The 27627-nt window shown below is 41.8% G+C and overlaps 2 protein-coding genes across 2 annotated transcripts; both read right to left on the bottom strand.

The window, feature by feature from the left end:
• Window positions 1-1717: 1717 nt before the first annotated feature.
• LOC134188365 (protein ERGIC-53-like) lies at window positions 1718-4313 on the bottom strand. The gene is made up of 3 exons (XM_062656556.1): window positions 4121-4313; window positions 4002-4058; window positions 1718-1910 (listed from the first exon to the last, which is right to left on the bottom strand). The coding sequence occupies exons 1-3, from the start codon at window positions 4275-4277 to the stop codon at window positions 1738-1740; spliced, it is 387 nt and encodes a 128-aa protein (XP_062512540.1). The 5' UTR covers window positions 4278-4313; the 3' UTR covers window positions 1718-1737.
• Window positions 4314-7805: 3492 nt separating this feature from the next.
• On the bottom strand, window positions 7806-27348 carry LOC134187743 (uncharacterized). Its single transcript, XM_062655894.1, has 7 exons — window positions 25464-27348; window positions 23724-23774; window positions 21714-21938; window positions 13139-13395; window positions 12716-12868; window positions 10788-11237; window positions 7806-8440 (listed from the first exon to the last, which is right to left on the bottom strand). The coding sequence occupies exons 1-7, from the start codon at window positions 25963-25965 to the stop codon at window positions 8054-8056; spliced, it is 2025 nt and encodes a 674-aa protein (XP_062511878.1). The 5' UTR covers window positions 25966-27348; the 3' UTR covers window positions 7806-8053.
• Window positions 27349-27627: the final 279 nt, after the last annotated feature.

The raw sequence follows: 27627 nt of genomic DNA, 5'->3' as shown, positions 1-27627 counted from the left end.
TGCACTTGCACACTGTGGAAAACCGAATGACTCATAAAAATCATTGACTACTTCCAACAGTTTCTCGCCTACAGGGCATTGAATATATCTTGCTAACATGAAATGGACTATAGCTCAACAAGTCGTTTGCACCATGCTGCAGACAGTTGATGTCCCAATGCCAAAAAGATGAGATAATGTTCAATATTCCACTGTTGTCGCAATGCACCAGACAGTAATGGCTACTTGCTTCTCAAGACTGATAGATACTCTCAGATGTGTAGTGTGGTTCAATATATAGTCTTACTTGTTCACATAAATATAGAAAGGTCTCTCCGGTCATTCTGAAGTTCTCCAACCAATCCCGCATAGTGAACGTGCCTTGTACAATAACCTCTCACCAGCGATTTGACCTTAAAGACGTATATAAATTATTGCATAAATACCAAACTATTTCTGATAGACGGATTCCTGTTATAGTGTGTCTTATTACCTGAGGTAGCTCCATACATACGACCAGTTCACAAGGAGAAGCAATGTAGTTATCAATTCAATTCTTTACCTCCTCTGCCTCATGCAGCATAGCAGTCGACAAAGAAACGGTGGCATGATAAATCGCCTCTGAGACCTACAGAGACTTCTTATCGGTGTTATACATGTCACTGAGTTGCACTGTTGAGATGCCAACGAAAAACAGCACAATTGCAGCTTGCTGACGATCCATAGTCAAGCGAAAGCAAATACCCGAATATGCACAGGTAGCATGAGACACGCCCACTTGCTGTGACAACGCACTCTCAACTCGCTTTCTCCCACTCACAGGGTGAATGCGGGCCAGCACGGTTACCTAGTACTGTTCGGTTTGGTTTGATTTTGTTCGGTTCGGTTTGGTTCAGTTACGTAACTGTGCTAGTGTGAACAGGGTATAATTAGTCAGAGCCAATAAAGAGCCTGAAAAGAGAGCTGGACACATTGACTGGCAAGTGGGATTTTTGACATCCAATAGCTATTGGATACCTCTTGAAAGCAAGCAATATATCATCACATTGACTGGCACTAATTAACAACAGTGATAACAATAAGCAGTGGGGTGTGCTGCATTCCAATTGACTGTCCATTGGTGGCTTGGTCCCTCCACTAAGGTACTTACTGTAACCCTATTGCATGCATGCCTCGGGTAATAATAGACAAGCTGCCATCTGGGCCTCAGGAAAACAAAAATACAAACTGAGTTTCTATACCGTCAAATCTCACTACCAATTGCTTTCTCTTTATTCTAAAGCCACTTTCAGCAAACTATGCTCAACTCTTCAGCCCAAAGCACCTCTAACTCAGCAATTACTATGATATACATGTACTATATTATACTACTGTCCCACTACCCATGGCCGACCATCATCAAAAATGCAGTATGGGATGAGGCCTTCGTTGAAAATTGACACCTAAAGGATTTATTTGGTGGGAATGATTGAAAGTAAACTCAGACAGCATGCTGCTACTCTAACTGCTAAACTAATTTTTAAAGCTCCAAACCACCGCCACTAAAATATACATAAAATATACATACATAAAACATAGAAACCTAATCTTCTATACTGGTATCTGAGTCAGTCATTGTGGAAAGACCTATTAGCATTAAAACACTAAAAGGTGTGAAATTTTTAGAGCCTTGGTCAAAGTCAAAGCTGGGAGCTTACTGGGCTAACTTGATGATAATCAAGCAAGTAGGGTATGCACAAGTTAAATAATCGGTACATCTTAAACGCATCTAACTAAACCAAAGTGTTTACTGTCTACAACTGTTAAAGTAAAATGGTTACAGTTTTGGCTAACCAGCCCATCTGCTCCAACACGAGCTCTGCCTGTCACACGAAACTTCATTTCCGCCTCCCAGAATTCATATGTTGTCTTCACTTTTGTCCACATCATACCTGTGCATGAGACAAATACATGTAATGACAAATAATGTTAACTTAAATTAAAAACACCCTGTTGCACATGGACCAAGTCAAATTAAATTGCAACATTTCAGCTTTAAGGCATTCTTCAAACATTATTATCAGCAATACATTCAAAAATAAAAATAAAAATATGTAATGATTATATAGAACATCTACAAGTGACACTTTGCAGTTGACCTTCTTCTCAATTCAGTGTCACTGTGTGTATGACTGTCCATAGAAAAGACTACCATTGACGTGCTACTGTACAGTTAGTGACTCTTCAAATCACATACCACAACTAGCAGCCATCCACAATGATATTGCATAACTCACCAGTCAACTGTACATTTATTAAACTTGACCAAGATTTTGGCAAAATTATTCTTCATATCTGAAAATTTTAGATCAATATGTCAAGCTATTCAATAGATACCGTGTTTACACAGTCACAACAACAAAATAAAAATGGACATATGGTCAAAGCCCTTCAGATGTCCCTTATCTGAAGATAGCTCCCTCTGCCTAAACAAGGGCTCTGGCATTACTCTGAGGTTCTGGCCGCACTGATGTATCCCTAGAAACTTGGCCAGAAGCACCCAAGGGCACTGACTTTAGTGCAGCTTTTATTTGGACCTCAAGCCGACTAACCTGTAAAAGCAGATTGGGTACGCGTGGATATTGGGTATAAGTACGGCTCTAGGAAATCCAGTACAGTCTGTCAGTAGCAGGAAATCTTGTACGGCTGTACTCAATATTTTAGGAAATCTGGTACGCCATACTAAATGTCCTAGCAAATCTCACAGCGGCGTCAGTTAGCATACGACTCTTTGAGCATGCGCAAAGTTATGAACTAGCAAACAGGCGGTACATGTATCGTCCAGAAGTATGCAGCTAGTATACGTTTATGTCCCAGCATAAGTTACCTGGCTGCTAAGTTTGATAGAAACAACTCGCTAGTAGTCGGACTGACAAGTTTCAGGAAGGTACTCACTTACTGTCACCGTCCTAGATGCAGACTCAATTCCTAGGCTGAACACGCGGGTGTACAGAATATTTGGTATGCCGTACTTGTTATTCTTAGGATATTAAGTACGACTGTACACGTGTACCTAATGTCCGATATTAGATACCTAATATCCAATATTAGGTACGACTACCTAATATCCGCATACCGTAAAACCAGAAAATCGTGCGGTACATTATATCGCTCATTTCGTGCGGTCAAACTGACATCGCACGAATTGCATCCACACAACATAAAACCTATTGCTCATGCGTGATCCTTTAGCACCTGTTACCGAACAGCATCCGTTTCTTCCACGTCGATCCGTGATTTCTTTCAGCATATTACGCCAAAAGACAAGGGCATATTTGTCCCTGTTCCGTTTAATGCAGAGGAAGAGGCCGCCAATGATGTCATTGGAGATGAAGCTAACAACCTAATAGCTACGGTCAAATGAAGAAAGATGACAAGCCAGCACACGTACAGTGAGGAAGTGAGGGCAGCTATTGGAAGGTATACAGCCCACCAGGGGCCTGCTGCAGCAGGCAGACACTTCACTAGGCAACTGCGCTGGAACGTGCCTGAGTTAACAGTCCGCAAGTTCCGTGATTTGTACAAGGTGGAACTGCAACGCCAAGAGTGTACATGGCTGCCAATCGCATAATTTAAAACCGTACAATAGAGTTGAAGGAGTGATTTTGGACAAAATCGCATAATATTATGTACGCAAGATTTTCTGGTTTTATGGTATCCAATTTCCTACTACACTGGTTTGCTGCAGTATGTAATTTTGCCAAGCCAGTGGTCTGTCCATCCCCAGTCAATTGACCAGTTGCAGGCACTATTTCTAGTCAAGGAGTGCAATTGTGTGTGATTTCCTTGCCCAGGGGAATTATGAATGTGCTCATCCACCTGCCACCCGAAGGTCCCGGATGTCTCTACTCTCCGAAATTGCAACTATCAAAATGCAGACACAGACACACACAAACAAACATCTCTAAAAACATTGCAACCTCGCTCCGCTTTGCTACAAGGGCATTACCCCTCTCTCCCTCCAAATCGTGCCTTAGACATACCTTTCTGACTCCTCAACGACGCCGTTATTCGCACTTGATCAGTACTAGCTAGAGCATCTACGAATACCATCAAGTTATAATTCTATCTGAATAGAACAATGTAAGACTGGTAGTCTGACGTCCTGACAAACTCCAAAAAAAGACTCGTCCTCGATGATCAGACAGATGAGGTCCTTTGAAGCTCTGCTTGTATTCGAAACGTCTTCGTTGAGAATCATCAGCACTACATGCGCAGGAAAAATATATTAGCAGCAACAACTGACACGTAGACATCATTATACGGGGTAGCCTATTGTACAGCGTGCCAGTGATATTCAGTGCGCACGCGCAAAATTAGTATTTGGTGTGTCAGTCGGGTTCACTGTGCTAACATGTCAACTGTCTCGGAAGAAGAAAAGAAAAATGACTTTAAAGCTCAGAAAGTGATTAAAAATTTAATTTGATTTAGTTAATTAAAAGATACGCCAGGAGATATTGATAAGGATTATTCTGCCCTGATGGCAGTTGGTAGCCACGACATGGTCGTTGAAGTCTCGTAAGCACTTCAGAACTAAACTCAAGAGTTGGAGGAAACAGGAAAGAAGATGCTTGGCGAGTATTTAGTAGAGACCTGAATCATGATCATTTCTGGGGTAGACTGAAGAGAGGAATAAGGCCAAACTCGAGCTCAGGGCGAGCGTCTACAATAGGGATTGGTCAAGCCAGTTCTGACAGGGATATTCTGTGTCATTAGAGAGAGCATTTTGCTGCTGTGGCTATTAGTGAGCCTTCTCGGAGGAGAACCGGAGAGCGAATGGAGTTTGAAAGGTGATACAAAAGCAAATGGGTGGGCCCAATCTTCTTTGGTGATGTGTTGATATCAACCTTGTTGAGGTCAAACTTGTCTAGCATCTTAGGATGCAAAAGGCGGCAGGTTTAGATGGTATCCAACTGGAGCATACCAAGTATGGTGGAGGTATGCTTGCCTTATATCTGAGTAACGCTTTAACAATGTTTTTCAGACACTTGTTTGTTCCACATCAGTTCCTTTCGTCAGTCATGGTCCCTGTCATCAAAAATAGATGTGGAGATATTACAGACGTGAATAACTATGGAGGCATTGCTATATCTAAGGTATTAGAGTTAGTTCTGTTGGATCAGATAGAGAGCTTGCTAGTGTCTAAGGAGCAACAATTCGGTTTCAAGCGTGAACACGGTTGTGCAGATTGCTCATTTGTGCTTAGAAGTTAGCCTCAGCCTCCCAGACCTGTGTAGCACCAATGGAGGACGACTTTGAATCGGCACTACACAGGTCTGGGAGGTCGAGGCTACTTAGAAGTGCCGGCAACTATTACCTGAAGAGGGGAAATGCTAAGGTTTTCGTATGTGCTCTGGACTTATCTAAAGCCTATGATAGAGTGCCGTACTACAATCTTTTTATCAAGTTATTGGAAATGGGAGCACCAGTGTGTAAGGCTGTTGTCGGTATGGTATGAGAAGCAGACCATGCAAGTCAAGTGGAAAACCCAACTGTCAGACAGGTTTACTGTTGGTAACGGTGTCCGAAAAGGAAGTTTTCTTTCTCCGTCCTTTAATATTTATATTGAGGACTTGATGAGGCTAAAGAATTGTGGATATGGTGCTATAGGGTGGGTGCTGCATTTGTTGGCTGCCTGGCTTATGCTGACGATGTAACTTTGATTTCCGCTACTGTGAATGGGACACAGAGGATGCTTGACATATATATATATATATATATATATATATATATATATATATATATATATATATATATATATATATATATATATATATATATATTGTATATACATCATTTGCACCTGAGAAGGGATTAGTGTTCAACAGCAAGAAAAAGAAGAGCTTTGTAACTTAACTTGTTCGTCAGGAATTGGAGGATCTCACTTTTTGATCCCCAGTTGGCACTTGGTGGTTGCATTCTTCCATTCAATTCAAACATATTGCATTTGGGCGTGAGTATGGATTCTACAACCTCAACACATGGTGGAGGCCTGAATTACAAAATTCTTTGGAGCGGTGACTGTGGTTCTGGGACAAATTGGTGGTGTGTGTAGATATGACAAAGTATGGTTAAAAATTGTGGACATGAAACTTTTTCCGGTACTGGCATTTGGCTCTCATCTTTGGAATGTATCATACATGGTTAGTGAAGCATTTCGAAGGGTGACAGACGCGGGCTTGGGATGAGGAAGTGTGAATCATGATTGACTTAATTAAGGATGGTTTTCAAGAAGCTATGACAAGGGCTAAGGACATGAAGCTAAAATATTTACAAGAGCAGGACAGTCAGTTAATTATGTAGCGAGAGGTCTATTTATATTAACTGTAGATAAAGTTGCATCAGGAGCATATAAAGAGAGGTTAGGGTTAGAGTCAGAGTTAGGGTTGCATGTAGGAATGGTGTAGATATTGTAGTTTGTGCTGTCTGTAGCTGGTGTATCTTGTAGTCTGTTAGCTGTCTTATGTCTTAGTTGTTTTATGTATGCCCCCGACAGTGTTCTGCCCAGAATATTTAGAGTAGTGGTAGGGTATCCATTAGGGCGTGGCTTACACGATCTGCTACTACTTGCAACCTGTCATCGCTACTCCCTTTGCTTTCACTGATACTGGAAGTCTCATCTGGCTCCAATCGTGACATTTCCAGAAGAAATATTCCAGTAAAGACATTTTGACTGGACACCTCAACGATATCTGGGAAAGAAGTAGATCAAACTCCCAGACCATCAAGCATGTAGTCACAAAACAGACAAAGAAAGCGCCAAACAGACCATAGTGCTCTGTTGATGGTCCATGATCTGAAAGAGCAGACTGAGAAAGCTGTAACTTCGTCAACAGTTGGGAACTCTATGTTGCCCAGTCTCACATGTATGCTATGGTGTGGTTAGACGTCTGCCAGCCATGCACCAGCTGCAGATTTTGAACAGCCAGTGCTCCTGTTTAGCAAAGAAACCCTGAAGACAACTTTGACTGGCTCTGACACAAGGCGCTTAGGATATTGCATTGCTCATCGCTGAAATCAGCAGACTGCTGTGTTGGATCTCACACTACCTTAGTGCCCAGTCTCCCGTGCCCAGACCTTCCGGCGTACGCGCGCGGGGACACGTCTGGGTGCGTGAGGACACGTCGAGGACGGAATTTGTATTGTACCTGATATATAGTAACAAACGAGTTCTGTTGATATTTGGCCCTTCCTTTCCTATGTAGGTTCTCAGCTTGTTGAGGTCTTGAAATTTTCCATTGGTGCATAAGACATGAGAGAAACTTTCTTTAAAAATAATTAAACCACTTTTTTTTTGTTCCTTTTGTGCCTGAACATTCCATAACAACCGTTTGTTGCATCTCAGTGTAAGTAAACATGCATCAAAACTTTCTGGGGGCGGTACCATAAAAATTGGAATGGGTGGTGCCAAAAATTTACGGTGGGTGTGGTTATAATAATTTCCGCTGTCCCTTACAAAAATCTTGTGGACACCCGTGATCTGATGTTTGATTTCTTCTACTAAAATTTAGTAGTCTAACTTTTCACTTGCATGAATGCTTATGTCAAATGGTACATCAGATCTTTATGCGCATTCATGTCACTTATCTGCTACATAAAGATCTCAATCTCCAGTGGCAAGTCCAAAAGCCTTTGCATAGTTTGAAATCGTGGTGTATACCAGAACTGCGCAATGAGGTCTCCAGAATAAGAAATGAATCTCCTCTAAACTACTTGTGGCAATCTAATATCCCATGTAAGTCACAGCATAGACTTATCAGTGTGTTTGATGATAATGCAGCCAACTATACATGGTTAACCACAGTCAACACTTCTGATATATTCCCAAACTAAAATACATAATTTCTGAATTACAAGGCACAACCATAGAACTACACATTCAATCACTTCACTTCAAGCTAAATAAATACACAAAAATACAAGACATCTTGTGCCAATAAGAATACATTTCTATGTTTCAGTTGTTATGACTGCATACAAGTCATACCATGCTCAATTTCTACGTGATAGAACTCTATTGCTCCTTTGTCCCTTCCTAGCTTTCTTCTCCATTCACTTTCACCATCTGTTCCTCTATTGCCTGCAACTGCTGCTTCCTTTTTTTGCTTCTCCTCTGCCTAAGCTTTTCTTTCAAGTCTTGTTCTGTTCTTGCCTTGCTTCTCTCTCTGGCCTTGTTGAATTCTTCCAATTCATCTTCATGCTGCTTCATCAGCTCATCAACATTGCCAAACACTTGATCTTGGGAAGGAGGTGGGGCCAGTTCTGACAAAGGAATAGGTTGGAAATTTGGTATGTCAGCAGCATCGTTTTCAACATCTGAGTTGGAGACTTGCTGCTCGTCAAGGACGTTTTGAGATGACACAGAAATAGTGTCAGCTTCAGTTGGACCTCCATCTGGGTTGAGATGATCGTTACTACTGTCCTAATGGAAGAAAATGCAATGTACAGTATACAATTAATGGGAAACATGCTGAGGTACACACAGACAATGCTGTTAGTCTTTCAGTTGAAGCAAACATTCCCTAAGTAGACATTACGACATACATTTATTTCTTATACTGCAAAAATGACAGCAGTGTCAACGTAATTACACTCTCCCTATGGTACACATAAAAAAAATGCTGTAAAGTAATCAAAGCAACAAGCACATGCTAAGAGAGATTACAAAGCAAACAACAAAGAAGAGTGATACATTCTAACTTTCAATTTAACCAAGTTATATACTTGAACTCATTAAAAAGAGAATAATTTTCCTAACACGGTGTCTTTCTCTTTGTCAATGTAACAATACAAAATGAGGGAGATCTTGCAAAGTCTGAAAAGTATAACTGTTACAGACCGTAATCTCTTCTCTGCAAAGCAAAATAAGTTGAGACGTTTCATCCAATTGCGTGAAACTATGTTCTTATTCATTTTCTATGCATGAAACTAAGTTCATACTCATTTTCTACTCTTCTCTAGTTCTAGCAGCTAATCCATCTTCTTTGCTTGCACGTTTCAGAGTGTCCTGCATGGCTCCATGGGCGTGCCAAGCATACATCAACATCTGTAGTCCGTCCAGTTTCTGAATAACAAACTATTGTATAACATGTTATTTTCGGTGTTACTTTATTTTCGGTAAATTCAGTGTGACTTTTCTTTACCTAAATTAAGATAACACCTAAAATTTTCAAAGTTCTGTACTTCAAGTGCTGAAGGCACCAATAGCATGAAAGTAACCCGGATACTTCACAAACTCCCGGAAGTTTTCCGCACAGCGATGAGAACCGTCTGCTTGGAGAAACAACAAGCCTGCAACCCACAAATGCAAGAGCCAAGGTGCACCATGTTCATGACACCATATGTAGTGGGCCAGCGGTACTAGATCTCACGTGATGCCCAAAATCTCTTCTACTTCTGCCACACCAAATCTGTGCCTCGCCTTACCAAAATTAGGTTACACAGAAAGGCATTTGCTTCTGAATTACTAAAATCTTAAAACAACAAAATTTTGCAACACCAAAAATAACAGGTATATCTGAGTAATCTTTGCATTTACATATGAGTTTCTGGATTCTTTCTCATGTGGAATGTGACGATCACTCATGCACTCACTTCAACCATTGAGAATGGAGTGATGAGCCTAGACAAATCCACCTCCATACTGTACTAGTGGGCCTATTTCTCAACTACAGTCCCAAGTGCTAAACCCTTGGCGGCTAGCTTCCCTTACAAAACAGCTGCTGCACACATATTGGCACCTGTTAATTAATTAACAAAAAAAGCATGAGAAGGGGACTGAAAACATACAGTGGCAGGTGAGATTGTCAACATCTAGAACACTAATTAACACCAGCCTTAACAATGAACCAATGAAATCAGTTGTCCGGTCATCCATTCCGTGGTTCACAGACGCACTACTGTATAACCCCTATCGCATGCACACTTGGGTTAATCAGTGAATGGAAGAGGCAATCCCAGTCTCAAATAGGACGCTATAGAAAACTCATTTGATGTAGGTGCATGCTTATTGGAAGACGAACCAGACAGACAGATAAACAGAGAGACAGACAGACAGATAGACATACATACATACATACATACAGACAGACAGACAGACACATGGCTCATCCTTCAGCCACTTTAAAGCAGGCAGCTTTAGAGGAAGGTTTTGTTGCAGCAAGAAGGGAGGAAAGGAAGATGATCAAATACAAAAAACAACTTGCCGGTAATCAAGCCTCAATTTCACTCCTCTGGTATTTGAACATCTTGGAACTTGGGGATCAGAACTTCTGAAGCTACCAACTATTTAAACAAACTAGCCAGAAGATCAAGAGACATTGAAGGCTATACAAATGAAGCTGACTTTAGAGGTTTCTGGAGGAAAAAATTCTCAATAATATTACAACGATGCAACGCTAAAGTCATCCTTCACAAGCTGACTCGTGTCTTCCCTGGAGAAGTAGATGAGAACATATACGATAGAGACAATCAAAGTAGCTAGGATTAAACTAAAGCTGAACTCAGTAGATTGTTTGCATTTAGTGTTAGAAATGTAATGTAGAGTTTGTGTTTCAATAAATGAAATTGGCAGACAGACATACAGACAGACAGACAGACAGACAGACAGACATACAGACAGACAGACAGACAGACAGACAGACAGACAGACAGACAGACAGACAGACAGACAGACAGACAGACGGACAGATGGACAGACAGACAGACATATCAAAAACAAAAACGTGAAAAGCTAAACAATCCTCAAAGAACGCACACAAACACAATACCTCTGATGAAGCAGACAGCTCATCTTTGTCTTCAGTTTCATCGTCAGAGTCATCAGCATCCTCTGTTGTCTCTGGACTGCCCTCTCCCTTGATCATACACAACATAATTCTCTTCCTCTCTTCCACAAGCTTCTTTCTCTTTTTGTTGAGCTTCTTGGTAAGAGATGCCAATTGAGTAGCAATGTTACTAGTGACAACATGGGAAATCCATTGATGAAACAGACACATCCTGTGATATATCTGAACATAGAGATCATATGCAGCTCTATGTGAGACAGGATACAGCATGTCATGGTAGAGTCGAGCAATGGCAACGTTCAGTTTATTCATATCAGTGCTGTTGCAGTAAGGAACTTCCAAAGGCGAAGGAATGTATTGATGAGCACTATAAACATTCTGAGAAGAAGCACTCAAGTTGTTTCGAGCCTCAGTTGCAACACGATAAAGCAACTAAAACAGAAAGCAAAGCATAACTTAGGTGGGATAGGTATACAGCAAGACATAAACACCAGTCTGTCTGAGTACTGATGATGTATTCAGATTACCTGCCTGCCTTCCTTCCTAGTCTGCATGTCTGTTTGTAAACACAAATGTGTAATGCAAAAACAAGTTAATTATGTCAACACAATCGTGAAGATTATCTAATTTTCTCAATTTTGCAAGATTGCCTCTTTGATTAAGATACCTATCCAGAAAAAACAGATGTCTCGTAAGTTTACAAGTCTGAGAGTGTTAAAACTATAGTCATCCAGTTGCCTTTCAGTCTATTGATACACATGCATAGTTCAACATCGATCACTACCAAGTCATTCTAAAATGGTAGAGCAAAACTAGAACAATAAGTCTCCACTCATCACTCATAACAAACAACACCAAAAGCTATTAGACCTTCCACATCATTCCCTAGCAGTAAGTTAGGCCATACAAACTACATATATAGTTTCCCGTCAGCCTCTGCCTGAAGTTAGATGCAGGCAGGCGGTACACATGTAAGTAGTATCTGTTTAACACATTCTTCTACTCATAATTTAATATTAACACGATATTGCCTGGTCGACTGACGTGATCATCCAGGGAATTGCCTGTCTCCTACCAATGCATATGTGAATGCACATCAAAACCATAGCGTTGTTGGCAGCTGCCGTGTGGATGAGATGGACATGTGACAATATGGCGGCTGGCACATGCGTAAGTATCTAGGGGAGGAGCATGCAGGAGGTTTGCAAGTGATGTGAGCACTGACGTGAAACTACATATGTAGTTTGTACAGCCTTATGACACTATGTAATGCTTCTATATGTGACCAAGTAGTCCTAGAATAAAGTATTCCTGAGCAGTTGAACTGGAACACCTCTGTACCTATATGATAGTGTAATGCATTGGATATCTGCTTCCTGCAATAACAGTTGATCTATCTGTCTATCTGTCCACCTGCCAAAGGCAAATATCTTGACTAACAACCACAAGTGTATTATTATATTTATAAACAGTTAATGCAATGTTTGAAGTAAGAGGAAATAAAGTTGATGGTTTTTATCATAGCCTGTTGATTTGTATTAAAGAACTAATGAAGTTGTTTAATGCATGCATGTCTTCTTCACTAAGAAGAATCGCTTTTCACAAAACGTAGTCTCTTCTATGTCGTTACTAAGAAAGCTATTGGGATGAAGGTGGGCTTCTTGTCTTGAAGAAGTTAGTCCTTGAAGCAGATTTGAATAATTTACATTTGCTTGTTGTTATGAGGCAACACTGCTGCCTGTTTATTTTTGTAACCGCCTATTCAATTTGATAATTAATATTGAGCAACACAGAAAATGGCAACTACTGTTAGTCCATCTGCAACTTACTCTATTAGTAATATGAGCATCACACTATAAGTTATGCAACCATAAAGTAAGCAAAACACAGTACAGTACACAGATGATAACCTGTCTATTAGCAGGGTGTATTCTTCTCATGTCAACCCACTTGGTAATTGCATGGTGCAATTGTTTGATGGCATGGCCAACCAGAACACGTGCATTACTCCATCGAAAATGAGCTGTTTTCACCTGGCCATGCTTATCAACAAAGAGATTCACCTAGAGGAATCAAAATCATCAGCCAGTTTTATAGGAAAGCAAGCTAAATAAACAGTATCCAATAAAACAGTCAGTTTTCTTGAGAGAAACATAATTATTATTACAAAAGAATAGTCTGCCACAGTACCAGAAACTATGAAACTAACATGAACATCTCTACACTTATTTTTAGTATGGTTGCTGTACAAACACTCAATCAACAATTTATTCTGTTATACTGTATAACTTTCTGTTTGTGAAGAAACAAACTATATAACAGTCATAGCTGACCTTCAACTCTAGCTCTTGTTCTTTCTCACTGCCATAGTCTCCATCAAATATCTCACTTAGTAAGTCTTCACGTTCCTCTTGCCTTTTGATCAACTCATCAACTTGACTTCTCAGCATGGCTACATGATGACTGGTTTTCTCGTACTGTTCCTCCAAATGTTTCTTCTTGTGTTCCTCAAGATTCTGCTCATTTAGAGCTGCATAATACTCATCTTCCTCTTTACTCAATTGCTGCTCATAGTTATGGACCACCAAACCTGAACACAAAGTACAGCTACATGATCTAGTCACAAATTTGTCTATGAAGTCAGGCAGGTAAGCAGACAGACAATAGACAGACACACAGACACACAGGCACACAGACAGACAGAAAGCTAGAAATTTTCTTCAACATCTAAGCAAACGATCAGTAGATAAAGTTGGCAGACCTAATATTGGCAAGCTCATAGATTTTCGGTAAAAGAGATTTTCGATACAACTGCAGAAATGTAATGCAAAGGTTATTATAAGAAAACTGTCATTGCTCAAGGCTGAAGATGTGAGTGCTGAATCATTCACAGGGTTCTCGCTAGAGATTTTTGGGAACGTGGCGGGATGGGTGGGTCCACCGACACCTGCAGTCTGCTCTTAGGTATAGAGTTACACAGTCCAAGTTGGACATGTGCACTTGAGCCGATCTTAAATGAGGTATATTTTGTATCGTAGCTATTGCTTGTAACATGCGTTCAAGTGCCCTGGCAAGAAAATCAACTTCGATCGCCAATAACCCCTTCTGAGCGATGTTCATAGGTTGCGCATGCGCAAGTTCCATGGATGAAACTACAGAAAGTCTGTCTAGTCAGGCGGTGATTGACGTGCATGACCACTGTTGTTAATTGGAGAGAAGCCATGACTAGTCTAGAGTAGATTCTACACTTCTCGAACAAGAAGTGTGCATTCTGTGTCACAGAAAGGGCGTCCGGGACTACTATCAATGGCAGCGCATCCGGGACTACAATCAACACAAGTACACCTGGAGCAGTCTATTATCCCGCTTTCTCTTGTAAGAGCCTGGATTTGTGGCTATTGTCGCCTTTACCAAGAGTTCTAGAAGATTCCTCTAACTGTCAAACTTTGGACTACCAGCTACCGTTTCTGAGCGTGCTGCACTCTTACTGGAGCGTGCTACGCCACACTGTAGCGAGAACCCTGCATTCAGTAACCAGTTTTTCAGTCATTGACTACAGGACTTCAGTTTTTAGTTTAAGTTAGATTTCATTAGTGGTTGCGTTTTATCCCAACTTTAGATCATATTGTTTTTAGATTACTTATTAGTTGTGGACTCGTAAATTTTGTGATTTAGCAGCAATGTATAATAGTTTGATGTTGGAAAATATATAAGACAGACACACACACACAGACAGACTATTCTATTCTTTGACAAACCCCATTACATAATCAAGTTGCAAGACGATAACAGCTCTAGAATTACAGACAGACAGACAGACAAATATAGAAACATAGAAACCAGACAGCCAAATAGAGAAACAGAGATAGAGAGCTAGGTAGAGACAAACTCACAAACATTAGCTTAAACCGTATTTCATTAATGTAGCTAGAAGCTGGGTTTCTTGTTCGGTGTTCCGTTTACATGTACATGCCATTGACAACAAACAGAGGAAAGAGTAATCAGGCAAATTTGTTTACTGTCAACTCCTCTACAGTGGGAAACATCTGGGGTTTTAGGATCAAATATCTAAAAACATGCTTGGTTATCCAGTAAATACCGTAAATGCTGCTCTCAAATAAATGTCGCTCTTTCTAAGCCCCACAGAAAGGGCTCAAACATAACACTGCCATCAATAAATGCCACAGTTTATTTAGCAACAACTTTTCAGTGATTTCAAAACTTTCACTTTGTAGCAATTTCACCACTAATTTCCTACATCCAATATGTACTAACTGTTCATTTTAGATTCTATGCAAGCATACCCTAACACAGTGTAACTTCCCTATTCAAGATCAATGCTATAAGCAAAACTAGTATCAGTTAAATTAATTAAAGAGCAATAACCTGAATTTGTCCAGGAGCAGACCAAACCTTGTGAAACATTTCAAAAGTCTTATGACCCACTCGTACTTTGCATTCATTAGTCAGAAAAGGTTGTTGCTATGTACTACCTACAGCATTACAGCATATGCTGGAAATTACAAGAGAACTCTCACCAAAATCAACCATCTCTCAGATGAAAGCTGTCACTTCATGACACAACCCTTTGCAATAGGTTTAAACAAAAGCATCGAAATTACCTGTGTGGGTGCATTTAGTACCCGTATGTGTCGTCAGAGTAACTCTGATTGCTGGTTAGCCAGGAAGACCTGTGCACTTCTCAAGGTAAGGACTGTGAGACAGATGGTGGCAAATTGTGATTTATTGACTAAAACAAACTGGGACCATACACTTAAGATGCAAGTATCGACTGTGTCAATACGACCATGGAGCCTCAAAAGGAGATCATCTTAGATTAGTTCATAGATCATGTCTTGCTTCATTTTGGGAACGTTAGGAGCACTTGGTATGGTTAAACCTAAAGCATATTTACTTCCAAACAAGAAAAGAGAGTAACTCATACGGGGAATCATCTGAACTTGTGGCCCATTCTCTGCTTCTGTGGCTGGCTGGACCGTAGGCTTCCTGCGAGAAGATACTAGGCCTTGTATCTTTCTTCCAGCAAGTTTTAGAACTTGGTGAGAGTTCCCATCTAATTGTTGTAATTGCATTCCAATGCACCACTAATAATGCAGAAGTAATGCATTTATCCCAGTGGGACATGAATAAACACTTACTAAATTAACTTAATTAAAGGAACACTGTCCAGATGTTTTGCAAGCTGGCGCCTCGAATACCAGTTTTAAAAATGTATATACACAAAATCAAAATCTCAAAATCAGAGAAACTTAGCACGACAATGCTGGAAAGACATAATGCCATACCACAAACTCTATGTTCTTACTGCACAGAATTTTTGGACTCGTAAGATATCGCAATTTGGGCAACACGCAAACAGCGATGGTGAGAGATAGCATATTTTACAGATCCTGCACATGGAAACGTGTGAAATACCATTCAGAAAGTAAGTGTTCACAATGGTGTTGTTCGTGTGCTTCAGAGTGCATTTAGGACGGAAATGGTGAAAATATCATATTCTGCAATGGCACGCAAATGGAAGCAAAACTGCAAGGGCCGTGACAGTGTTTTCAGGAAGAAACAGCTGAGAAGAATGCTCCCACATTGAATGTGGTTCAATCCTCACACATCCGTCACACGTACCTACAATCCTGGTAGATCTATACTACGTAATGCAGGGTTATCGCTATAGCGTGGCAGTGTGGTGTTGCGCCATGCTCCATGAGTGCGCCACGCACAGAAACGGTAGATGACTGAAAACTCAATACCATACTACTTAGAAAAGGTGACATTAGCCACAAATCCAGGCTCTTACAAAAGAACACGGGATAATAGCCTCGCTCCAGACGTGTGCACGTACCTACTTGTGTTGATTACAGTCCCGGATGCGCTGCCATTGATAGTAGTCCCGAATGTGCTGCCATTAATAGTAGTCCCAAATGCCCTACCCGTGACACAGAAAGCACATCTCTTGTCCAAGAAGTGTAGCATCTAGAACATACTCTGACTAGTCCTGGCTTCTTGCAAATCAACAACAGTGGTCCTTGTCAATCAACGCCTGAGTAAACAAGACTTTTTGTAGTTTCGTCCATGGAACTTATGCTTGTGCAACCTATGAACATTGCTAAAAAGGGCTTATTGGCAATCGAAGTTGATTTCCTTGCCAGAACACTTGAACATATGTTACACGCAATAGCTATGACACAAAATCTACCTCACTTGAGATCAGCTCAAGTGCGCATGTTCGACTTGGACTGTGCAACTCTAGAGCAGAATGCATGCATTGTGAACCTGCCCATCCCGCCACCGCTTCCACAAATCTCTAGCAAGAACCATGGCAGTGACTACATCTAACACTAGTTAGAGTACACTGGTACAATCCGCATATTTACACAATCAGATTCTGAAAAATGTACCGCCTATCAGAATGCACGGCACTTTACTTATTGACTCACAACCACCCATTTCCATATCTCGCGCACTAAAAGAGTGTGTCTTTGAGTATGCGCCTAATGTGGACATTGCTCCTTTAAATTTTCAATATGAACACCAACAGCAGTTCAGCAACGCTGTCATTCTCCTTCAAATGAACAGGCTTTCTAATACCTCCTTTGATAACAGTTGTCCTCAGCATAGGCTCATGTCAAAGCATGGATGTGTCGACATAAAGCACGCCTTTCAACTCTTTCCAGTCCGACATAAGGACTGGAATTTACTTGGCCTTAAATGGAAAAGTTTATGTGGACAAACGGCTTCCTTTCAGCTTACGTTCAGCGCCATTCTTATTCAATCGGCTAGCTGACTCACTGCATTGGATTTTGGTTATTGAATGTGGTGTCGTAAACGTTATACACTACCTACACGATTTTTTCACTGCTGCACCTTCTGCAGAAGAGTGCAGGAAATTGTTGTAAACTGTTCGCGATATATTTCACGTCATTGAGATCCCACTCGCCCCTGAGAAGGTCATTGGTCCAGCATCAATCATGACGTTCCTGGGCATCGAGTTGAATGTTTTCCAACAAAAAAATTGCGAAATTGGCTTGAACAAAAAAATGCAGAAAGCATGAGCTACTCTCTCTGCATGGGACCATAAACTTTGTATGCAAGGCAGTGCCTGCAGCTTGTTTCTTCATGCGGTGTCTCATTGCCCAGCCTCAGCATTTTCTTCCCTCAATCAGCAAGCACGACTCGATTTGGCGTGGTGGAACACTTTTCTCCCTACATGGAACGGTCACTCGTTCTTCCTAGATTCAGAATTGCCGAGGTCGCCTGACATGAATCTGTTCACTGATGCCTCTCTCACAGACTACGGTGCTTTCTGTGGCGAGGCCTGGCTTTTGGGTAAATGGATTGGAGCACAACTCAACCATCCGACAGCTTGAAAGGAACTTGCAGCAATCATCATAGCCTCTCTAACATGAGGAGATCAGTGGAAAGGCAGGAGAGTCTTATTTCATTGCAACAATCAGACAATAGTCTATTCATGGCAAAACAGCAGTTCCCGTTCCCCAGCCATCATGGGTCTTTTACAGTGATCGTTCCTGATAGCGGCAAAGGGCAACTTTGCTATCAGACTGTCGCACATTCCAGGCACCGATAACAGTATTGCTGATGCCTTATCTCGTTCACAGCTGACACGATTTCGACAGCTAGTCCCACGAGCCCTTCCCGTTGCAACTCCAGTTCCACAACTCGTCCTGGATCTCTGACCACTGAGGCACACTACTTTATGCAACAAGAGGTGGCAGCATCTACAAGTAGTAGCTACCAAGCCGGCCTCAAGCGCTACCTTACATTCTGCACGATGGGGTATCATATTTCTTTCCCTGCCTCTGAGGAACAAATGATGGATTTCTCTGCCTTCATTGCACAATCGGCCAGATATGCAACCATCAAGGTCTACCTGGCAGGAATCCGTTTGGAGCACATTGAAAGGAGGTTCTCACACCTGTTCGATGTCTCCCCTCGCCTCAAACTGGTGCTGAAAGGTATCTGTCGCAAAGGCGCAAACACCTGTCAATTCTGCTTGCCGATCACAATGGATGTCCTCCACAGCCTAAAAAGGTCACTTTGTGATGTATCGGTCATGAGCTGTTATGACATTTGTCTGATGTGGTCGGCTTGTACACTCGCTTTCTTTGATTTCTTGCGTTGCAGAGTTTGTAGCGACTGGCACGAGACATTTCTCGGAAACTGACCTTCAATGCTCCGATGTTACCACTTCAGCCAACGGTTTTCTCATGTTTTGCGCAGCTCCAAGACAGACCCGTTCCATCTGTGACACACTGTTTGCATTTATCCATCTGGGCGTTCTGTACGCGCAGTTCAAGCTCTACACCAGTTTCTGGCAATTCGTAAAGGCACTCCTGGTGAGCAATTGTTTCGACGTGCTGCTGGTGCCTACTTAACTCGTAGATCGTTTACTGCTCATCTATGTTCACTGTTACATGCAGCCAGCATCAAGGAGACACTCTACGCGGGTCATAGCTTCCACATCGGTGCAGCAGCAACTGCTGCAGCTGCGGGTATGCCCATCGGTTGATCCAGACATTGGGTCGCTGGTCTATCGACTGCTACCGACACTAGACGTCCGCACCTCAGCGGAGACACTCAGGGGAGTCCCTTTGCAACTAGCAGCCATGTCTGCCCATGGTACTCCAGCTTGGTGTCCGCTTGCTTGAGAGTTGCATTTGGGTCTTGCAGGCTGAACTCTGGAGGGAATGTGGGGTACGGTTACGTAAGCGAGTTCAGCCTTACAATCTGGGTGAGCTCTACTTGGATTTGAAGCCTGGCGACTCAGGCGGTTTAAGAAACCCAGCGCTCCAAGTGGTTTAGAACCAGTGCTCTGGTTCGGATGTGTTTTGTGTCTGGCGCTCCGGACGGTGTTGTCTGTGACGTGATCAATCTGGTGCTCCGGATGATCATATGGTTCAATGCAGTTCGGTGCTCCCAACGGTGTTCAGCATTCGAGTTCGACGGTACAGTACCCCCTACTGTGAACCCCTCCCAATGCAACCCAAATCGCATTGCAACGCTCTGAAGCATGGTGTTCTCGCGGGCATGGTGTTAATAGTAAGGATGAACACATACGAGGAAGTACTGTACTTATCCAGGGGATAGATATACTTATCTAGCTTGCTCGGGAAGTTCAGTGTTCGACAATACAGCACATACTACAGTGTACAAGGACTATTCTGTTCACGGGAACTTCCTGTTCACGAGGACTATTCTGTTCACATAAACTAGATCTTGTTCATGTCGACTATCCTGTTCATGGCGACTATTCTGTTCACGTCAATTAACTATCCTGTTCACGTGACTATTCTGTTCACTGCCTTCACGGCGACTGTTCTAGCTGTTCAACTTCTATTCACGACGACTCTAGATTCTGTTCATGGGCGACTACACTGTTCATGACACTTACGCGGTAGACCGTAGAACGTATACTCTCTGGCTCAATCTATGACACGTGGCTGTACATTGCTTGACAACATGATGATATCAAATAACTCTTCTCTGTGCTCATGCAGTTGCGGTGGTCCTCTTTGGTGTACGAATAATAGGAAATACTTAATTATGAGAGAAAGTTGGCGAGTGGTTTAAAGAAGCTAGTGATTATTAGATGTTTCTGTATAGTGCAGTTCACAGCCTCTGCAAGTATGCGATGATAACAGGGATCGTTGTAAGCAAGCTCCAGGAAGTCACGCAGCTATAGGGTATGGAAAACAATTGAAGATGGAACAGAATAGTCTCCGGTGAACAGAATAGTCCCCATTATAGTGGGGACTATTCTGTTCATGGCGACTATTAGGGTAAGTGACGTGAACAGTTTAGTCGCCCGTGAACAGAATCTATAGAGTCACCGTGATTGAAGTTGAACAGCTAGAATAGTCGCCGTGAAGACAGTGAACAGAATAGTCACTGTGAATAGGATAGTTAATTGACGTGAACAAAATAGCCACCGTGAACAAGATCTAGTTAATGTGAACAGAATAGTCACCGTGAACAGGAAAGTCCCCGCTATAATGGGGACTATCCTGTTCACCGCGACTATTCTGTTCAATAGTCTCTGCTAGGGTGGGTTCACCTAGCATGAACAGAATAGTCCCCGGTGAACAGAATATGAGCAAATGAACCTAATAGAAGCAAATATGAACAGAATAGTCCCTGTGAACAGAATAGTCTGTCAACAGAATAGCCAGCATGGATAATGACTGAGCATGTGTACTATGTCACAAATACACACGCAGAGAAAAAACCACAAGAAATAGAAGTCAGGACAAACAGGTTGTCATCACCTAATATCAGCGCTGTCTGCCTAATCCTAACAAGCTATAAACATCACATACCTTTACTCGCCACGAAAAACCTCAGTTTCTTTCCTAAGGCGCTCAATCTTGACTTGCGTATGCCGAATGTAAAACACAAAAATGCATTATGGTATCAAAACTGCCTCTACATGTATCTCCTGGAGTTGCTCCCCTCCCAAGTGTTCAGCTGTACATGCACTCATGGGGCAACACAAATGGCACTTTAAATACACATATATGATCAGTAACACAAGCAAGAAATATAAATTGGAAACCTCTGGACCACTGGTCAACGCATCATGTATATATAACTAAATGACAACAATTCAATTTCTTCTTTACAGAAGTGTATCAGCTCACATCAAAGGTACCACTTAGTCTATAGACACCTCAAAGGTAAGACTATTTTCAAAACATTTTTGCCGCATTGGTCTCAAGTAAGTCAAAACTTATGAAACAAATACTACTAACACTTCAATTTCATCATCTAATCCACACACTAGAGCTGAGGTCACCTCTCACAATGACAAGAAAACCAACCAAGCAAAATATGGATACAATAATATACAGACAAATAAGTAGGATCAGTTCTAACCTTGAAGACTGGCTCCCTTAAGTCTCACCACATCCTGAAATTCTTGGGCTGTCTTTGCTTGCAGCACTTTGAGTCTGTCATCACTGTCAGCAAGACTTTGGGTAACACTCTCCAACCTCTCCTCTGCAGTCTTCAGTTGACTGACTACATCGTCCTTTGTCAAACGATCAATGTCTGCTTCAAGAGACATAAAATGATCCATTGTTGCCTCAGTGATGTGACACCCTAAATTGAACACAACAATAAAAGAACCGTAGACAACTAAGCAGACTGGCTGGTACGCATGCAGACTGTGACACACACATAGAGAAACACAATATGCAAAGCAAAAAATTATGTTTTCCAGTTGGCAAAACTCCAAGACCTGCTCCAGGTCTTTCAAATAATTAAAGGATAACTGTAACGCAAAAATCAAAAATTCTTTTTATGTTGGAAATTGATAGTTCTAATTGCATACATGACAGGAAAAATAGTTTTAGATTTTTAAGTTAAGTCTTTGCTGAAATATAGCAGGTCAAAGTTGCTTCCGGTTCTTCAAGTTCCGGAAGTGCGTTATAACGGGCGTGGTGTAGTGTGACATCACAGAGGGGAGACTCCATGCTAACATGTATTGTAAACAAATGAATCTGTGGTGAAAGAATGGTTTGGTGTTACGTGGCTGCAGGATGCGCCAATTCGTGCAAGTCATACACAATCGTGTTTCAATTTCCGAAGATCCCTAAGCTAAGAAAAGCGTGGGAATCGCAAATACGGAAGACAATTGCAGAGACACTTGTGTCGTCCGGGCAACTACTACTGAGTACCACGCGTCCTACTGAGTGGACAGGAGTCTGTAGTAGCCACTTTTAGCCTGATTGCTTCGAGATATGTACAGCCAGGTCTATTCAGAGCTTGGTCTGGGTTGTAGAAGAGTGAGATTGAGGCCACCATTTTCCAACTACCTGCCTCCACACTTCAAGGTTGCAGTACTCTGGAACCCCTTTGCAAAAGACAAGGAGAGCCGTATTTGAGAAGCGGGAGGGTAAGGAAGACTCTTCTGCAGGACTAAAAGTACTGCAAATGGCTACGAGGGGTCAGACTCTTGATGACTATAGATAGACTCACTTCTTGATCATCATGTGTAGTGAATGCAGTCGTATGCGTTAAAGTATACTGTACAGGGAAGTCAAACCTTGTGTCAACATGAATTCAACGTACAAACTTCAACTCATTTTGTTCTCTTTCTCAGAGCACTAGAGTTTTGCATGAAATCACCAGTACACTGTGCCACTATTGCTGCTAGTATTCGACATTATTATCACGTCATTATTTGAGACAACCTCAAATACATTTTGAAAGCACACGCACTCCACACAAGTGCGTATCCATCATCTCACAACAAACGCAGCTGCACCTGTGTTAGTTGTTTACTCACCCGAATGTGCATCGATTACATTTGCTACTCCTACTTGTAGCCTGTCCTCTTCCTTGTCCGCTTCCGAGGCAGCAGGGAATCTTAAAGCTTGAGAGACACTGTCGCTGAACTCGAACCTGTGTGGTCTAATCACTACATAATGGCTCCCAGCAGATCTTCTTCATCCTGCGATTCATGCAATGACGAACATTATCATCACATAAGAACCTCCAGAGGGCTCTTCAGAAGACTCGCTGTTGCTGCCGTCGCCTCTACCCTAGCTGCATTGACTTGGATATAAAGATGTAGTCATTTTTACAGGCCGCTGACTATACAGATGTACATGCGTCTCCCCTCTGTGATGTCACACTACACCACGCCCATTATAACGTGTTACCAGAACTTGAAGAACCGGAAGCAACTTTGACCTGCTACATCTCAGCAAAGACTTAACTTAAAAATCTAAAACTATTTTTCCTGTCATGTATGCAACTAGAACTATCAATTTCCAACATAAAACAATTCTTGATTTTTGCATTGCAGTTACCCTTTAACATGATCACGAACAGTATGATGAGACACAAGAGGAAGATGCATAAATAAACAGACTGACCAACCTTCTGCTGTCCCCTTTCCTTCAGCTGTTTCCACTTTGTTACTTTCATCACCTACAAGAAAACACAGAATTAAAAACATTATTAACTATATCTACTCATGCACTCATGCCACTGTCCATTATAGAAAAAGTTACCTACAGACATTGCTATAATGTCTAAAGTTTATAACTACTTATTTATCTGGTATACGTAGCATCAATTCAATCACCTCCAAGGCAATAATACACTTCTTTAGCATCATAGAACAGTCACATACCAAATGCTAATTTAGTCAAAGATTAATTAGACCGTAAAACTTGTCATTAACAAATCACATTATCATGCACAGTAACAAACATGTCCTGGTGCCAATGTTTCTGGATGTTCAGACTACAATAAATCACCATACAAAAGTAGAAAAATTTTGTAGTCATGTATCAACCATCAAAATTTTGACCACATAATTAACAAATTTTATACATTCATCTATTACCTGATGCACTATCCCATTAGGGCCTGTCCCTAATCATCAAATAAACGTTTACATTTCAAGGCGCCCGCTCACGATTCACCTGCAGGTGCAGATCGACACACCCATCCAAACTTGAAATCATGCCTTTGTCCACACATTAACCATTTACCAACTTTAGATAGCTTTCTATTGAACAAGAAAGCAATTTCTTGATCTTTTCCTTGATACACGTGACCCAAAAATGGGTGAAGCATAAAGCACTAATGCGAGGGCATCCGGACAAACATCTACCATGTATGAAGTTATAGACTAGCTTATCAGTTTACCAATGCAGTTGCTAAATTTCTGTAAAAGAAACACCGCTACCTAAAGACATTGCTACAACAAGTCTGTCACTAATGCTCAATTCTAACCGGCCCTTGCAGCTATCATGTAAAGATAGATGCAGGATCTGTGTTGTTGGCGACATCCAACACCTCTCCATGGCTTCTTTCACGCTTTCAGATGCCATCACAAATAATGCTCTGTGCTCCACCTATTTCCGGGTCACCACCTATTTCCGGGTCACGTGCAACTAGTAACAATAGAGAAATCACTTTGTCATTCAACAGCAAGCTATCTCAAGATGGTAAATGGTAGATGTGTGGATAAAGAACCTAACACACTTGTCGTTAGCTTTCTCGAAATGTCAAATACAAGTAGCGAAATTGTCATAGCGAACAAGGACACGATTTTCATGCCTCTCTATACCAGGAATAGAGACTGTACAGTACGTCATAGAACGAGGTGCACCTTAAGATGTTCCCTTGTTCTGGTTCGTTATGACACAACTTGAAATTGTCCCTATTAAATCGTTGCACATGGGCAGGTTCTACACGTTTCATTGCAAAGTGATAATAAATTGACTTTTTGGTGTATATGATAGAGGAACTTAGAAGAGAGAGTCTTTCTTCCAGACGACAGCAAGAGTGACCAGCAGCAATATGCATGCAAGCTTCATACTTGTCAGCCAAGCACTACAAGAGCATTAACGTACATGACAAATAGGCCTACTCATAAAGATAACAGCTAGAGCAGTGAAGTTCAACAGAAAATTAATTAATGCATAATATAATGGCAGCAAGAAGCTGCATGGATATGACCATGCAATTACTTCCAGCAACTGAATTTTAAAGGTCACACTCACCACTAACCTGGTCAAGGGTCTACAGTGTGAGTGCTAAATGCATGTTTCTGGCACTAGACTGTTAGGCAACGGATGACAGACTGCACGTGCCTGCAAGACCAACCTTTCTTCTCTGACGTCTGTTCACCATTTCTACCTTCTCCTTGTTTGTCTTTTTCCGCCTGTGCAGGTACAGCTTCGTTTTCGGTAGTTACCATGACAACCACCCCGTCTTTTCCTTCACTTTCCTCTGCCGCGTGTGTGTGTCCTACTCCATCTTCTTTCTTCTGAATATCTCCAACACCATCCGTCTCGTCTTTCTCGCTCTTTGTTCCTAACTTTTCATTTTCCGCTTCTTTGCTGTAGTCATCAGCGCTCTTGTTTCTATCGACGTGATCATCGCGTCTGTCAAGCGTCAATGTCCTAAGCGCAGCGTCGTCTTTGACATTCAGCTTCACACATTCCTGTTCCTTCTGACGATCAGTTCTTTCATCCGCTCTGACCGGGTCTCTAGGCGCAGGTTTCTCGCTTTCTCTAGACTGACGAGTTGTGGCGGCCGCTGAACCATTAGGCACAGGACTAGTTGCTACAGGAGTCGTGGATGCTGATGACGATCCGCATCCCATGGCGATTAGCTTTTCGAGTGAAGGAAATCGCGACACGCTGAGAGAGGTACAGTAAACACAACGAGAGTTTCCACTCGTTACCGTAGTAACAATTGCTCGCGCTAAACTGCGTGACGTCTCGACATGATCACCATTAGATGTGTCAAAAAGATGACGATTATGCTAAATACTTTACCACGTGTCAAGCAGCGTAACTCCTCCTCATTTAGTTTTTTGTGCCAACACTATGATCAGTTACCGTCAAATCCTCTAGAAATGCAATAAAGGGCGGTGCATAGCAAGCTCTTGCCTGACAGTCAAACAGTCAAACCTGAAATATTTCAAATCTCCCAAACCATGAGATAGACCTTCCTGCCTACTAGGTAGTAGACATTCCTGCAGACAAAGACTTGCGCCTATGGGCGTGGCATAAAAGATACAGCAGATCACCATACAGGTTTACTTACTACTCAGAAGTTCAGGGGTAGAAATAGTGTTGCTCTCAATAAATACTAATAAAGGGTAACTGCAACGCAAAAATCAAAAATTCTTTTATGTTGGAAATTGATAGTTCTAGTTGCATACATGACAGGAAAATAGATTTAGATTTTTAAGTTAATATAGCAGGTCAGAGTTGCTTCCGGTTCTTCAAGATCCGGTAACGTGTTATAAAGGGCGTGGTGTAATGTGACGTCACAGCGGGAGACCTCTTTGCAAACAAAGGAATCTGTGGCGAAAGAATGGTTCGGTGTTGCGTCGCTGCGGGATGCACCAATTCTCACAAGTCATACGCAATCGTGTTTCGATTTCCGAAGATCCCCAAGCTAAGAATAGTGTGGGAATCGCAAATACGGAGGACAATTGCAGAGACGTTTGTGTCGTCCGGGCAACTGCTAGTGAGTATGACGCGTCCTACTGAGTGGACAGGAGTCTGTAGTAGCCACTTTTAGCCTGATTGCTTCGAGATACGTACAGCCAGGTCTGTTCAAGAGCTTGGTCTGGGTTGTAGAAGAGCGAAATTGAGGCCACCATTTTCCAACTACCTGCCTCCACACTTAATTAATTAAGGTCGCAGCACTCTGGAACCCCTTCGCAAAAGACAAGGAGAGCAGAATTTGAGAAGCGGGAGAGTAAGGAAGACTCTCGTACAGGACTAAACGTACTGCAAATGGTTAATTAAGAGAGGTCAGACTCTTGATGACTAAAGATAGACTCGCCTCTTGATCATCATGTGTAGTGAATGTAGTCGTATGCAGTATACTGTACAGTGAAGTCAAACCTTGTGTCAACGTACGAACTTCAACTCATTTTGTTCTCTTTCTCAGAGCACTAGAGTTTTGCATGACTCACCAGTACACTGTGCCACTATTGTTGCTAGTATTCGACATTATTATCACGTCATTATTTGAGACAACCTCAAATACGTTTTGACCGCACACGCACTCCACACGAGTACGTATCCATCATCTCACAACGAACGCAGCTGCACCTGTGATGGTTGTTTACTCACCCGGATGTGGACGATTACATTTGCTACACTCCTACTTCTACTTGCAATGATGACAGGCTATCGGGTAGCCTGTCCTCTTTCTCGTCCGCTTGCAAGGCAGCAGGCGATCTCAAAGCTTCAGAGACACTGTCGCTGAACTCGAACCTGTGTGGTCTAATCACTAGTTAGTGGCT

Source organism: Corticium candelabrum, chromosome 12, assembly GCF_963422355.1.
Source record: "Corticium candelabrum chromosome 12, ooCorCand1.1, whole genome shotgun sequence".
Lineage (NCBI taxonomy): Eukaryota > Metazoa > Porifera > Homoscleromorpha > Homosclerophorida > Plakinidae > Corticium > Corticium candelabrum.
The sequence above is the reverse complement of the archived record's forward strand: the minus strand, read 5'-3'. Positions and strand labels throughout refer to the sequence as shown.

Coding starts and splice junctions, on each gene's coding strand:
- LOC134188365 (XM_062656556.1), bottom strand. CDS start 4,277: ATGATGTCTACGTGTCAGTTGTTGCTGCTAATATATTTTTCCTGCGCA. Junction 4,059..4,120: donor TTTTTGGAGTTTGTCAGGAC/GTCAGACTACCA, acceptor TGGTATTCGTAG/ATGCTCTAGCTAGTACTGAT. Junction 1,911..4,001: donor GTCGTTGAGGAGTCAGAAAG/GTATGTCTAAGG, acceptor TCTCATGCACAG/GTATGATGTGGACAAAAGTG.
- LOC134187743 (XM_062655894.1), bottom strand. CDS start 25,965: ATGGGATGCGGATCGTCATCAGCATCCACGACTCCTGTAGCAACTAGT. Junction 21,939..23,723: donor AGGAAAGGGGACAGCAGAAG/GTTGGTCAGTCT, acceptor TGTTCAATTTAG/GGTGTCACATCACTGAGGCA. Junction 8,441..10,787: donor AGCTGTCTGCTTCATCAGAG/GTATTGTGTTTG, acceptor TTCTTCCATTAG/GACAGTAGTAACGATCATCT.